Here is a 16537-nt window from a genome sequence, read left to right on the forward strand (position 1 = left end):
CTTCAATTCCTCATCTCTATAAGGGACTATTTATCCACTAACAAGTCAATAGGACTGAATGAGGTAATTTCCATCAATGACTTAGCACTGTGATAAAGAACAACATAAACCCTAAGGATACTATTCCTCTAGATGATTATACATACATGCATGTTAAACATATGTATATGTTGGTCTTGCAGTCTGCATAAAGGTGGCCTAGTATCAGGGAGAACACACAATATTTGTTTTGTTAGGACTGACCTATTTCATTGAGCATGGTGATCTATAGTTGGGACCACTTTGCTGCAAATAATAGGATTCCATTTTTTTTTTTTTAGATTAGTACTTTTTATTCAAAATCTTTTCAAATTATATTTTTTTGGCTCAATGATAAGAGTGTTTCTAAAATACTTATCTGAGAAACAACTGTCTTGGTCTTCCTAGAATTATTACTTAGGTACTAATTTTTCTTTTTTCTTGATTACATATTCATCATCATTAAACACAGCCTATAAATTCCTTGCCTGAGAATCGTATCTTGGATATATTTAGTTTTAGTTTTAATTTTAATTTTTTTTAAAGATTTATTCATTTTTTATTACAGCCAGATATACACAGAGGAGGAGAGACAGAGAGGAAGATCTTCCATCCGATGATTCACTCCCCAAGTGAGCCGCAACGGCCAGTGTGCGCCGATCCAAAGCCGGGAACCAGGAACCTCTTCCAGATCTCCCAGCGGGTGCAGGGTCCCAATGCTTTGGGCCATCCTCAACTGCTTTCCCAGGCCACAAGCAGGGAGCTGGATGGGAAGTAGAGCTACCAGGATCATAACCGGTGCCCATATGGGATCCTGGGGCTTTCAAGGCGAGGACTTTAGCCACCAGGCCACGCCGCCGAGCCCTATTTTTAATTTTTTGATACAATTCCATGGGCTCTGAGATTCCCCTTACCCCCTCCCAAAATTCTCTCCTTCACACTGAATTCCCCTATATTATTACAATAGGATAGTCCTTCATAGACAGTCATAAGTCCATCATTCTATTTAAGTGTATCCTGACATTGTGGGTATGGACAATGGCAGAGTCCAGCATCCTATTGTCAAGATAATATTTAACAGTTTCATTGGGAGTCCATCTTGGATTTGGAAGCAGAGATGCACACTGCACTGTATCTTCATATCTGAATATGACAGTCTCTATTGCACAATTACTACACATTCCATTAAATCAAAAGCTATAAAACAAAATCAACAACAGGAATAAAGTTAAAAATTTTACAAAACCATGAAGTTAAATAACATGCTACTAGATGACCAAAGAAAACAAAAAACCCTGTTGAAGAGAATGAATGCTACTTACTGTATGACCCATGAGTCAGTGAAGAATTTAATAAGAGAAAAGAAACTATTTTGAAGAAATGAAAAGAAAAACAAAAAAAATTAAACTCTATGAGTTGCAGCAAAAACAGTATTGAAAGGGCTGTTGATCTTGTATTTTGCATGAAGGTTCCTTGTATCAGAGAAAACATATGGATTGGGATTGACTTATTTCACTGAACATAATGGTCTCTAGTTGGGACAATTTGGTTGCAAATGGAAGGATTTCATTCTTTTTAATGGCTGAGTAGTATTCCATAAAGTAGCTGTACCACAGTTTCTTTATAACTCTTCTGTTATAACTAGTTTCTTTTGAAAGGCATCTGTGTTATTTCCAAATACTCATTAGTATAGATTGTGCTGCTATAAATACAGGAATACAGGTCATTTTCTTATACACAGATTTTATTTCCTGCAGATATATTCCTACAAATGGGATACCTACATCATACAATAAATTTTCACATCTTTTAGCACTTTCCGTATTGACTTCTTTAATGTTTGTACTAGCCTACACTCCCACCAACAGTGAAGGAGGGTACCTTTTCAACCCACATCCATGCTAGCAGATGTTGTTAGTAGAGTTCTGAATTTAGGCCAACATGCATGTACATACAGTCATCTAGAGGAACAGTATAATAGAGACTATTACATCGAGATATGAACATACAAAGCAGTATGCATCTCTGCTTTCAAACCCAAGGTGGATTCCTAATGAAACTTAAATGTATCTTGACAACAGAATGATGGACTCCGTACCATGACCCATACCCACAATGTCAGGATACACTTAAACAGCAGAATGATGGACTTTACCACTGCTTATGAAGGACTATACTATTGTAGCAATATAGAGGAATTCAGTGGGGGGAGGGAATTCAAGAGGGGTGGAGGGGAAATCCCAGAAGCTATGGAACTGTATCATAAAATCAATAAATTATAAAAAAGAATAACTTGAATAAAAGGAGCCATTTGATATTATGCCATCTACACTTGGTTAAAATGATATTTTAAAGTTCTCTTTCATCTTACTCAACAGATCTCTAGGGGAAAAAAGTGATTAAAAACAATTCTCAATAAATCTTAAGACACCTATTATAGTCTTCGGAGAATTATGAATCCACAACTGGTAAAAGTATTTTATATGCTACTGCCTGTAAAACGGCATGCCTTGCATTTTACAAGTACACATTAGTAAATAAAAACACAGTATGTTTTTTGTGTTTATCTTTTTCCACTCCAAAAGAAATATAAACCTAGTATATTTCATCATAAAGAGTGCTAATAAAGTTTAAAACAAAGAAACCTAAGGATAATCACAAAACTAGCCCATTTTACTTACAGATAATCCATTTCTCCATTGCATCCAACGAAAGATATTCACAAGGCATCTTAAAAAAGAAAAAATGTATAATTTATAGTTGAGAAATTATTACTTTGAGTGTATGTATACATAAAATAATTCAGTCACTACAGTCTTTCCCTTTCAAAAATTCTAATTATCTTTTTTCTCCTTCCTCTACTTGCCATGTGATGATACGTTTAAATATCAAAAATGAAGCTTGCTACTATGAAGGGAATAAATATGCTACTGTAATGATTTGGGAGAAAAGGAATAAGGGGGAAAGCAGAAGGGAAGAGAAAAAAAAGTGCTTCTAAATCTGCACCGTAGAAAAATGTGAAATCTACTCATTTTATAAAAATAAAAACAAAAATGTGAGGAATACTAAAAAAAATTCTAATTGTTCATGTCTTTGTTCAAATACCACCACATCAAATTTGAAACCCTGGATAAGTTTTGTCATTTAAGTTTGCAGCCAGCAGAAGACAATGGTCCACCTGTTTCAAACCAGCACCTCAAACCTCTACTTAAAATATGCTCTAGCTAAAATGTCTTCAAACCATTAAATGACAAGTTCCTATTTCGTGAAGCTATAACAGTTTATAATATTCCACAGGATCAAAATTTGATCAAGTTAAAAGAGGTTTATTTATGTGCCTGGATGCTCACTGTCTCCCCCAAATCCCTAACTATGTGTGTATGTTCTTCATATGAACATCTATGTTCATATACATAAAAAATTACAAGCATATCTGTAATAATTTCCCTAGTTGGTAGATTGGGGGTGATGTTTTTTTCTTCAAAGTTTTGACATGTTCAAATTTTTGTACCAAGATAGGACAAAACAAACATTTCAATTTTGAAGAACATATATTCATACCATTAACTATACTAATGTAATATCCATTTCTGTTGAAAATCTACCAAGAACTAAACAGTATAAAAGAGCATTTTACAACAAACTTTACTGATTGATAGGCTACCGGGTAGCTTTTACTTGAAAAAAATTATATTATTGTTTAGCCGATTTTTTTTACAAATCACTTATTTTTACTCAGAAAAAACTGGAACCATACAGTGTCAGACTGTGCCGGATTAAGCATTGTACTAGGTGCACTGATTAGACTCAATAATTGTGCATTTCTCCACTGGTCAGCTGAAAGATTCCTTCGAGGATACACCATTTGAAGAGAAATTAGTGCATCTGAAAGAGACTAAAGTAGAAAAAAGCAAGTTGAAGAATAAGTTATTATTTTCCTTTCTGCTTAAATTCCAGCTAGAATTACTGTTTCAAACTGCTTTATCATTTTGAAACAAACCCATACTTCCTATAATATCTGAGTTATGTAACAGATTCCTTCCTATACATTTTACTTTTAGTTCTATAATATATAATATTATACATGTGAAGTAAATGCTTCATTGAAAACTGTGCTACTGATACAGAAAACTTAAAAGGATGGCCAACAGAGTTTAAGGGAAGGCCGGAAAAAGACCCAAATCTGTAGTGGCTAAATAATGAAGGACATGCACGAATAATGAGACAGCACAAATGGAACCAGAGAGAAGAGGCACAGGGATGATGGTTGTGGGAGAATGAACACTACCAAAATCAGATCGGGGAAATGACTGTGACACTCTGCACATCTGAGGAATCCTGCCACTGTGTCTACAAATCTGGGGGTTTTTTTGTTTGTTTTTGTTTTTGTTTTTTAAGACTTATTTATCCGAAAGGCAGATTAACACAGAAAGAGAAGGTGGAGAAGAAAGATCTTCCATCTACTCATTTACTTCCCATATGTGGGCCAAGCCAAAGCCAGGAACCAGGAGTTTCATTTAGAACTCCTACCTGGGTGAAGGAGGCCAAAGATTTGGGCAATCTACTGTTGCTTTGCCCAGGCGCATTAGAAGGGTGCTAGACTGGGAGTGGAGAAGGTAGGACTCGAATCAGCACCTAAATGGGACACTGTTGCAGGTGGTGGCCTAACCTGTGGTGTTACCCACTAGCTTCTTTCCGAAATGCAAACTCCAAAAGGTTTGCATTTCGGAACATTTTGGACTACAAATTTTCCAATTAAGGATGCACAACCAATCAACTATGCAAAGATATCAAGCCAGAACAGAATCTTAAGAATTTTCATGGGAGTAAAAAGAAGAAGCTGAAGAAAATCATTTAACTGTATGTCAAGGAAAAGAATAGTTTTATACAAAATTCTGTATTATTAAAACTCTCAACATTTAGAGAAAAACACTCAAAGATTCAAAACTTCAGTATGGTACTGCCATTATCACAGCCAAACAGCTTACCTTGTCATAATTTACCAGCCCTTAATGTTAATAATATTATATATCTGTAATTTCGTTAACATACTGAGAAACAAGAATGAGCCCCACCACACATGAGCTACAATGGCAAATTTTTTTTTACAACCAAAATTATTTCATCCAGAATGACATTTTTAAAATAATTTTAAGATTAGACAATTTATTTCTACAAAACCCTGTTATATTTCTCTAATAAGAGAATATAATGTAGTATAGTCAAAATTTATCAAAAATACTGCATCTCAATCCTTTTTTTTAAAATTTTTTTAAAGATTTATTTATTTTTATTACAAAGTCAGATAAAGAGAGAGGAGGAGAGATATCAATCCTTTTTAAATTCTCACAATCACCATATGTGTTAAGTGCTACTATAACTTAAGACAACTGAGGAACATGACAGTGCTTAAGTAACTTGCCCACTAGTAAAGAGAAGCTGGCAGATCTGTGCTTAGAACCAAACAGACCAGCATAACAACAGACATTTTAAAATACTGTGCCATGCACTCTACTACTTCTAGAAGTTGAGTCTGTATTCTGAGTCTCTAATGAGTATTCTAATTCTCCACAATCTATTCTAAATCTAATTAGCTTTTTGGTTCACAATTAGGTAAAACTATACACAATTACTGCTTACATTCCAATCTAACTTTTTTCCTAAAAGAAGTTTATCATCTTGTCTACCCATCCATCTTTAAGTTATCTCACACAGGCATAGACATGAAGATCACACCATACATAAAAATCAGCTCTTACCTTGCTGTGGGGTACAAATTCTTCCATCATCTTTTTTAAAGGGTTCTCATAATCCACAATCATTTGACCAAGCCGTGGATATTCTCGGTCACTTAAAAGAGACATATCAGATTTCAATGATTTGTAATCCATCAAACTGAGAATCTCAGAAAAACTTCAGAATGTACATTTACCTTGCTCCATGGGTCATTTCATGAGCATAGTTGTATAATCCAATAATTGCCTTCCTTTCTTCAATTCGAGACAGTAGTATCATTAATGTTGTATATGTTATAATCAAATCTAAGTAGTTCTTTGTTAAATCGAAGTTTACAGTCTACAAAAATAAATCAAGTTCACCACATTCATATATGCCAAACTTTTAAATACACATAAAACATCTTCACAGCAGCTACTGAAAGCTATTCATTTTCTAGTTTTTTATTTCTGAAATTCTAATTCCTTTCACAAAAAAACTTTTTTTAAATTTTAAAAAAATTAGCTTATTTGAAAGACAAAGACAGAGATAGCAACAGAGAAAGATTTTCCATTGGATGGTTCAATCCCCACATCCCACAGCAGCTGGTGCTGATGCAGGCTGAAGCCAGGAACCTGGAATTCAATCTGTCTCTCCCTGTGGGAGGCAGGGACCCAAATACTAGACCCTTCACCTGCTAGAGTGCAAATTAGCAGGAAGCTTGGATTTGAATATGGTCCTCTGATACAGAAAACAAGTCTCAAATGCCATGCCAATCGTCCTTTCTGAATTTGACTGCTACAGGTTAGTATCTGTACCCTTGTGACACAATTCTATGAATGAAAGAAAAAGAGCTTGGGACCACTGCATTCAAACTGCAAAGAGTTTAAAAGAGTAAAAATCAGCATAAGATAACATACTGGTACAAATATCACCAACTAAGAAAAAGTATTATTTTTTAAAGAAGCTTACAGTTATGTCACTGGAGACCTTTCTCCCTTAGATTTGTTTTATTCAGAAATTATCATACTAAAGATACTAAGAATTCTAACAAGTATGCATTTTACAGAAAAAAATATCATCAGCTGAATGTTTCTTATATTGACCCTACTAGGACCAAATTCAGAAAGCATTAACTATATAAGACTTAGTCAGTGGCAATCAAATAGTAAGTAAAATTGGAGAATATATTTTACAAGTCCTCCCATTAAAAAAGAAGCTACAATAAAGTAAGACAGGGGTCAGCATTGAAGTGCGGTGGATTTAGCTACCACTTGCAGTGCCAGCAACCTACCTTGAACAGTGGTTCTAATTCTGATTGCTCTGCTCCCAATCTACCTCTTGCCAAAGTGCCTAGAAGAGCAGTGGATGATGGAGTCCCTGGCTCCTGGCTTGGGCCTCACCCAGCCTCAGTCACCGGGGCAATTTGGGCAGTAAACCAGCCAATGGAAAAATCTCTCTGTCCCTCTATGCCATTGTCCTTCAAATAAAATTCATCTTTTTAAAAAACAAAAAAAGATTAAAATGATAACACTAAAAATTTAAGTGCCACTTATATAAACTTTCTCTTAAAAAAAGCAATTGATCCCAAGTTTTGGAAACAGAAGAAAATAGGAAACTTTTTGAATGAAATACTTACAATATCAAAGAAGACTTGGCAAACATCAATAGTATTCAGCAATTCACAAACATGATCCTGAAAATAAAGGCTTACTTTAAAGTTTTATACATATAAATAATTTTACATTCAGAAACTACAAACAAAATGGTTTGGATTTCAGTTGCAGATGAATTCTAGTTTTACTATCCACAAGTGACAAATCTGTACAGCCAGCAAATATTAAATCTATCTCTGAAAAAAATCAAATGTTATATTAAAATGCATACCTTAAATTCCATAACATCTACAAATGTAAAGTAATATAATGCCAGGTTTTTCAAAATCTCTGATTTTTCTTTCTGTAGTTGTGCAAGCTGTTGCTGTAAAATAAACAAAATTAGAATATATTATTTATAGAGAATGGAAATATTTAGTGACAAACTACCTTTGCTATGATTCTAAATGGAAGCACAAGCTCTCAGAATATTTCTAGATGACTAAGATTTAAAAAAAAAAAATCAAAGTACTGGAAACTGCATCTGCTAATAGTGGATCAGCAACTGATAGCGTGAAGCTATAAAACAAATCCAAGCAGATTAGTACCAATAAATTGAGCTATTACTAAGGAAAACTGGGAAATGTTAGAAAAAAGACCAATTACCCCCCCAAAAAAAAACTCTTAAAAAATTAAAAACAATTCGTAAGCATGACCACATTACTACACATGGGAGAAAATAAAGTGAAAATAACATCACACACTACAAAAAACAATTTGCTATATAAATTTAGAACTTACCAAAAAGAACATCCAGGCAAAGCCACGTTACGCATGCAAAATAAAATGTAGATACAAACATAAAATACAGTAACGGTTCCCTGACCAAACCACAAAACACAATAATATTTCAAACAAAAGCAAAAACCACCACAACAAAAAAGAAATGATAAAGAAGCAAAACTACAATTAAGACATGAGAGAAAAAATATGACAGATATTTGTTCAGTCAACTGTATTATTAAACAGATACAAAAATCCTACTTCTCTTTTTAAGTCAGTTCTTTATGTAACTTCAAGAATCTAGCCATTTTTAATGTTCTATATAATTGGACTGGCAGAATTCTAATAACTATTTAGAATCTTGAAACTCTGAGTATAGTTTACTGAACAGCAGCTTCCGCCTCATTTAAAAGTTTGGTAGAACAGCAGGATTTTAGGTCCATCTCAGACCTGCTGAAATCAGAATTTGCCTTTTAACAAAACAGCCAAGTGATCAAAAGACACACTGAATGTCTGCGAAGCATTTTTCCAGAACACATGAAAATACAAGAAAATACAAGAAAGTAGAAAATACAAGAAAGTAGAAAATACAAGAAAGTAGTTCAAAGTACCAAACTTGCTTAAGAACCAAATAATATTTGAGGCCCTCATAAGGTTCTTATTCATACTTATAGGTCACTGGAAGAGAGATGCTTCCATAAATAAATGTACTCGGTCATCATGAGAAGTCAGAAAATTTGCAGCACTGTGTTTAACATTGTGGGGAATGCGGGTGGGGGAGGTTTAAAAGCTACCCAAGCTAAACCTGCAAGTGCAGCATTACAGTACACTCAATTACTATCGAGTGCATCACACTAAATACTGCAGTTCCTGAAGACATTTAACAAAGTAATTTATCTGGAAAATAACTATAAATGAAATATCACACTATTCCCTATAAATGCCAAGCAATTAAGCTATATACATGTAGTGATACAGAATTATTTTAATTTCATCTTTGAAAGTAGGTGACTATATTTTGTACATGTCTCAAAGCAATTCCATATTTCTATGTATATTTTTATATATTAGTGCCCAACAAGTTAATACCTTAAAAAGACCCTATTTCCTCAAATTCCATGATCTTGCTTAACATTAAACATTTATGATTGATGTCTTGGAACTTTCTCCTTTTTTATTTTTCCTTTTCTGTTTGTTTCTCTGAAAGAATTACAGAGAAAGAGACGGAGAGGCAAAGAGATTCATCTTCCCTCTACTGGCTCACTCCCCAAACGGCTGCCAACAGCCAGGGCTGAGGAGGCTTCTTCAGAGTCTCCTGCGTGGGTTAGCACGGAGCTAAGGTCTTGTGCCATCTTCCACTGCTTTCCCTGGCACATTAGCAGGGAGCTGAATCAGAAATAAAGCATCCTGGGCAGGAACTGTGTTCAGATGAGTGCCAGTTCCAGTCTAGGCTGATCCACTTCCAATCCAGTGCCTTGTAAATTGTCTCTGGGAAAGCAGTGGAAGACAGCTAAAGTGCACTGGTCCCTGCACCCACGCAGGAAACCTAGCAGCCCCTGACTTTGGTCAAGCCAAGCTCTGGTCATTTCCACCCTTTGGGAAGTGAACCAGCAAACTGTAAGATCTCTTTGACCCCCTCTCTCTGTATAACTCTGCCTTTCAATTAAAAAGAAAAAAAAAAGATAATCTTTAAGTATTAGTGTCAAAAGATATGGTCAGGAAGGTAATAGCAACCATGGCTAAGTGAGCTAGAATTTGAAAATTAAACAGCCCTAGCACCAAAATGGGAGCAGATGTGGACAATTAACCAAAACAACATATATATGAGGATATTAAACAGCACCTGGTACCCAAAAGCTATGCCTTAAATGTTAGGGACACGCACATACACAAAGATTAGAGACTAAGAAAAAGCTCACAAATTTCTGCAAAACAAGTAAAAATAAACACTACCTTAAATATATTGTACTTCTAATAAAAAAGTCGTATTTATTGGACTTGTATTATAGGTAAGGGATAATACCAAACGATGTATAAGTATCTTACACAATAATTTTAACATACCTGCTCCATATTTTAATGAAAATAAATTTCATTAAGACATCCAAGAAACTGGGTTCCAATTGCAAAATAAGGTTTCCTTAATTTATTATCACATAGTTTTATATTAAACAAAATGCAGGATATGATTTGAAAATATATATCAAAAAAAGTTTGATGTTATACAACATCACACTAGAAAAGTACTATTTGAAAAGTTTGAATTTCTAAAACTTTAAAAATCATGCTCATGTGATTGGGTATTCACTAAAATTTCAAGCTATGGATCATTATCCTTCAAATTCAAGTAAAATGTATAAAAACTGAAAACACAGAGGATAAACATCAGATTCTTAATATATAAAGAAATGTGGCTAGAGTTTTAATTTACTCACTTAAATTATTATCTTATTTCACTCTTGAAACTATTTCTGTTAGTTATTTTTCACGATCTACAACATATTGGCCTTTGTTCCTCTTAGGAAGTTTGATTTCAGGAAAGATCTAATTTCTCAGCATGATATTCGAAGCAAAACTTTCTTAAATATGAGGGTACTGATACACCTCTGAAAGAACCATCTAGTTCTCACATTGGTTATCCACCTTTCATGTGGCCCACCACAGTAGCGTCCCAACTGGCCTTGTATTTTTGCTCTCCATCGTCAGCCTTCATAATAACCACAACCTGGTATTTTACACCATTACACCACTTTGACTCCAAGTATAGTTATGAAAGTTATTAACATAACACTAAGATTATAGGAACATGTTATATTATTTTTGCAAATATTCTGCAAAGTTTCTTTTTAATTCCAATGGCTTCCCTTCATACGTAGAATAAAATGAGTACAAAGTCCTTCCCCTGCCTCACAAATTCTAAATATGAGACCTGTGTATCTCGAATGTTTTATCTCCTCTGTGTTTTCCAACCTCACTCAGTAGTTGTCACACTGGTTTATCTGTTTAATCCCTTAAACTCACCAGGCTTGTTCCCCACCTTAAATATTTCACATTTGCTTTTTCAAGTTTGTGATGCTATTCACACTGGCAAAAGGTTATTCTCTCACCTTCCTTCTGCTGAGGCCACTGCTGAGCACTCTAAAATAGCACTCTCTAAAATAATCTTCTGGCCCTGTTACTTATGTCTTATCCTGCTTCATATTTTTCCTATTTTGTTTCCAAATAGTATAAATTATTTGTTCACTTAGTTATTTGTTTCCTAACATCCCAACTAAAATTAAAATTCCTCAAGGCAAAAATACTGGTACACAAAAAATACACTACAAACAAATCAGCTTCAATTTCCGAATATAAAGCTCATGGAGACCTACATTTTGATGTTTCATTGTTTACTACAAATGAATTTTATACTAATAAATTCAACAATTTCAATAGTAATATCAATCTCTAAGTCTCTACATTCTAACACACATAGTGACTTAATCCTTCAAATAAAACCCCCAAATTGGATAAAATAATTTATATGCCCTTCCAGAATAGAAAAATACAAATGAACAAAGTAGGGGGCTGGCATTTTGGCATAGCATATTAAGCCACTGCCACCACCTACGTTGCTATCGGCACTGGTTCCATTCCCTGCTGCTCCATTTCTAATCTAGCTCTCTGCTAATGAATTGTTAAAAGCAGCAGATGATGGACGGTCCAAGTACTTAGGCCTGGAAGAATCTACTGGCTGCTCATTCCACCTAATGCAACCCCCTCCCTGGCCACTGCAACCATTTGGGGAGTAAACCAGCTGATCAAAAACCTCCCTTTCTCTCTCTCTCTCTCTAGTTCTTTCAAATAAATAAATAAATCTTTAAAAGAAAAAAGATTATAAAGAGGATGACATGCATACCAAATATAAGTGAATCTCTTAACTGCCTAAAAATCCACACTCACTTAAAGATCATTTTTAAAGGAATCACAGAATTCTACTTAAAATCCTTCACAGAATGCCACAGGCAGCTTACAAAAAAAAAAAAAAACCCTGACCCAATAAAAAAAGTAGGGTAGACTGTGCCTGGAATCTTGAGTTTAAAGATTGCTGGCACCAAAGATCAAGGTTGAATCTTTCAGGCAACAGTTTGCAGGTGGACAACTACCCAGGTGTGCTGCACGAATATCCTTAGGCAGGGTGTGCACACACAAGGCCAGCACGATGACTCAATTGGCTAATCCTCCCCTTTGCAAGTACAGAGATCCCATATCCAGCCCCTTGCTTGTGGCCTGGGAAAGCAACGGAGGGATGGCCCAAAGCCTGGGGACCCTGCACCCATGTGGGCAACCCAGAAAAAGCTTCTGGTTTCAGATTGGCTGATTCCTGGCAGGTGCAGTCGTTTGGGGAATGAACCAGTAGACAGAAGATCTTTTTGTCTCTTTCTGTCTCTTTTACCAATAAAAATAAAGAAAATCCTAAAAATATAGTTATATCCCTGAGGCCTCCACCTGCAGTGCCAGCATACCATATGGGCACCAGACTCCTGCCTCCTTCCTTTGGACCAGCCCAGCTCTGGCAGATTTGGCCATCTGTGAAGTGTAACAGTCTCTCTCCTCTCTTTAACTCTTTCAAATAAAAAGAAATAAATTTACAGAAAAAAAGAATATACTCATTGGTACAGTTATGTGCAGACTTCTGTAAACAGGTCACGTTTCCTGAGCATCGAGTATTATTAGCTGGTTACATGAATATGGGGTGTGGCTATTTAAGTTTGTACCACGTCAATTCTTGTAATTTGACTTCCTAAATATTCAATAAAAAGCTGATACAGCAAATTTGCTGGATTACTCTCTCTTTCAAAGAACAGAAACCCTTCTATCTCCATTTCTTATTTTCTTAATTGTGCATCATCTCCTTCTCAAACCCTGTTTATACTGTGGGGTTCATATAAAACTATTCCATGAGCAATAAATATTTCAGAAACGCATTTTTCTGATTAAGGAGTAATCAATAAATTTTAGAGAAAACCATCCTAACACCAGTTTAATAAACAAACATTACTAAATGCTAAAGATGTGCTCCTAAATTCAATGCTTGTAACTATTTTTCAAAGTATATTCTTTTTATTGTGGTAAATGTAAGATTTACCATTTAAACCATGTGGTTTTCCTTGTCAAAGATATATTTTTGTTACTTGAAAGAGTGAGGGGGTGGGAGAGAGAGAGAGATCTTCCATCCACTGGTTCACTCTTCAATGGTTGCAACAAGCAGAGCTGAGCTAATCCAAAACTTAGAGCCAGGCCTCCCACCTCGAGGTACAGCAGCCAGGGCCTTCATCCTCCACTGCTTTCCCAGTACAGGGCTAGAACATAAGAGAGGCAGTCAGGACTCAAACTGGCACCCACATGGAATGCCAGGGCTGCAGGCAAAGGTTCAGCTTGCTACACACCATGCCAACCACCACACTGGCCTCCACTTAAACTAAGTATGTAGTGCAGTGGCATTAAGTACTTCTGCATTATCATGCCATGATTACCATCATCCACCTACAGAGCATTTTTCATTTTCCCAATCAAGGTAAGACGATATAAAAAGTTAATACACTGCTTGGGACATCCACATTCCATAACAGAACTGCCTGGTTCCAGTCCTGACCATGCCATGGTTCTGATACAGTTTCCTACTACTATACTAGAAGGCAGATGATGACCTGACTATCTGGGTTTCTGCTACCTATGTGAAAGATCCAGATGGAGTCCTTTATCTCTAGACCGCAGCCTGGCCCAGCCCTGGATGCTACAAGCATTGTCAGTAAACAACTAAATGGAAAAATTCCTCTCTTGGTGCCACTCTGTTTTCCAAATAAATAAAATAAATAGATAATTTTTAAAGGACACATTTTTATCCTCATTTTTCAGATACAGCAACAGATTACAAAAAAAAAATAAGATGCCAATCACAATCTATCAGATTTCAAAATGAAACCCTTCAATACAGTTCCCCATCCAAATTGCCATTCAGTAGGACAAAACTAGTGCAGAAGCAAGCAAAGCTAGAGCTGCAAAGGATTTTCAGAGAACAGTTGCACCTGATTGCAGTCTAGTTCACAGAGTTTTTTTTAGAACTTTCTTATTCAACTCCTTCGTTTTACATAAAAGTGATTTTCCAAGTTTACATCCTATCATTTGCTTAACTCTAAAATGCAAAAAGAACTGCTAAGAACTTAAAGGGCCAAAAAAATAAATTACAGGTTATGACATGTCCTTTGAAACAGAACTTCTCACGCCTCTCATCAACAGCTGTAGTCCAGGGCTGGCACTGTGGATAACACTGTCACCTCTGAGACAGACACCACACAAGGGTGCTGATCTGGGGACTAGGTGTTCCACTTCCAATTCAGTTCCCAGTTACCGACCTAGGGAAAGTAGCAGAGAACGGTTCAAATGCCCCTGCCACCTACAATGAGACTATGATGAAGCTTCTGGCTGTGGCCAGGCTCAGCCCTGGCCATTGAGGCCATTAGGGGAATGAACCAGTGGATGAAAAATCTCTGTCTCCCCCTCTCTGTAACTGACTTTCAGACAAATAAATAACCTTTGATCTTATCTAGTCCTGTGACTTGTTTTGACTAACGGAAAGTAGCAAAAACGAGACAGCATTCCTTACAAGACTAGGGTTTAATACGCTTACACCTTGCAATCGTGCTCCTTTAAAGCACTGCCCTGAACAGTCACATTTGAAGCCTGAGGTAGCATCGCATGTGCAGCACAGCATCCCTACTGTCCCAGGTGGGTACTACTGAGTACCCACAGCTAATGCAAGGCGGAGGGACTGTCCAGTCACCTTAAAAATTCATAATTCCTATTGTATTACCTGAACACATTAACTTCTCTCAGCTAAAAATCTTAGAAATGTGATTCTGAGGTACTTGTTACAAAATGGTCAAATTAAAGCAAACTTAGGAAATTAATGTTATTTGGGCCCAGCACAGTATTCTAATGGTTAAAGTCTCACCTTGCACCCACCGGGATCCCACAGTGGAGCCAGTTCGTATCCCGGCTGCTCCACTTCCCTTCCAGCTCCCTGCTTATGGCCTGGAAAAGCAGTCAAGCATGGCTCACAGCCTTGGGACCCTGCACTCACATTCGAGACCCAGAATAAGCTCCCAGCTCCTGGCTTCGGATTGACTTAGCTCTGGTCATGGCAACCACTTGGGGAGTTTACCAGCTGATGGAACATCTTTCTGTATCTCCTTCTCTCTGTATATCTGACGTTCCAATAAAAATAAATAAATCTTTTAAAAATTACATGAAAAAAAATAAATCAATGTTATCCTCAATACTAGGAAATTGTATGCCCCACTAAAGTGCAGTTCATCACACGTAACATTTTTGTGTAACAAGTAACACATATTACTAAGTACAACTTAGCTCATTAAGTGGCACCATTTTTCATTACAAACAGAAATAAGACAGTCCCTAACATTCAATTTTCATAATTTTAAAACATCTTTCTAATGGGCAATTACCCTGCTGTCACAGCCTGAGATTATCTAGATATGAACCATACTTTTCTTACTGATTAGATGTCATTGTTGTAATCAATAATTATACTGAATTATTTATACCAAGCGGGCCCAGGAGCTACTGACAAATGCAAGTACTCTAACATAAACAGTTCTTGCCTCTCTACTTTATCATACAGGCAGAAAGAGAGGCAGAGTTCCCATTTGCTGCTCACTTCCCAAATGTCCTTGACAGCAGGGCTGGGACAAGCTGAAGCCAGGAGCTCAATCCAGGATCCCTCATTAGCGGGAAGCACCAGCTTCTTGAGCCACCACCTGCTGCCCCTTGGGATGTGCAGCAGCAGGACGGTGGAATCAGGAGTGGGGCTGGAAATTAAGCTTAGACACTCAGATATAGGATATGAGCATCTTAACAAGATACACATGTCCCAACTCAAAGCAAAATATTCAGTCCTGTAGTATTTATGAAAACGTTTTCTGTCAATTATCATTTGTTCTTAATGAGAATATTCTTCAATGTATAGTATTATAAAAAATATTTGTAAAAACTATCTCAGCAAACAGTCACAGTAGAACCAAATGCTTTTCTCCAAATAAATTTTATTAAAGAATACCATTTCTGCTTGCTCAAAATCATTGACCTTTACAGTTTCATCGAGGTACAGTTAACATATTATAAAATCCACCCATTTAAAATGAATGACTCAATAATTTTAGTAAATTTATACAGTTATGAAACCATCAATCCTATTCCACTTCAGGACATTCTCATCATCCAATTAACACTCTACTTTTAGAACATTTCCATCCTCCCAAGTTCTCCATGCCCATTTATACTTAGCCTTTCACTCCTGCTCAGCCCTAGGATGACTACTGATCTCACCAAACTTCCCTTGTCTAGACATTTCCTATAAAACAGAA

General features: G+C 36.2%; 1 protein-coding gene across 1 annotated transcript in view; it reads right to left on the bottom strand.

Moving 5' to 3' along the window:
• NCKAP1 (NCK associated protein 1) overlaps positions 1-16537 on the bottom strand; it is a 104342-nt gene that overhangs the window by 57689 nt on the left and 30116 nt on the right. The window contains exons 3-8 of the mRNA XM_058664698.1: positions 7621-7713; positions 7373-7429; positions 5951-6093; positions 5778-5868; positions 3776-3913; positions 2700-2748 (exon numbers count right to left, since the gene is read on the bottom strand). Coding sequence (XP_058520681.1) covers positions 2700-2748; positions 3776-3913; positions 5778-5868; positions 5951-6093; positions 7373-7429; positions 7621-7713 — 571 coding nt within the window. The remainder of the gene's footprint in view (positions 1-2699; positions 2749-3775; positions 3914-5777; positions 5869-5950; positions 6094-7372; positions 7430-7620; positions 7714-16537) is intronic.

Source organism: Ochotona princeps, chromosome 5 (assembly GCF_030435755.1).
Source record: "Ochotona princeps isolate mOchPri1 chromosome 5, mOchPri1.hap1, whole genome shotgun sequence".
Classification (NCBI taxonomy): Eukaryota; Metazoa; Chordata; class Mammalia; order Lagomorpha; family Ochotonidae; genus Ochotona; species Ochotona princeps.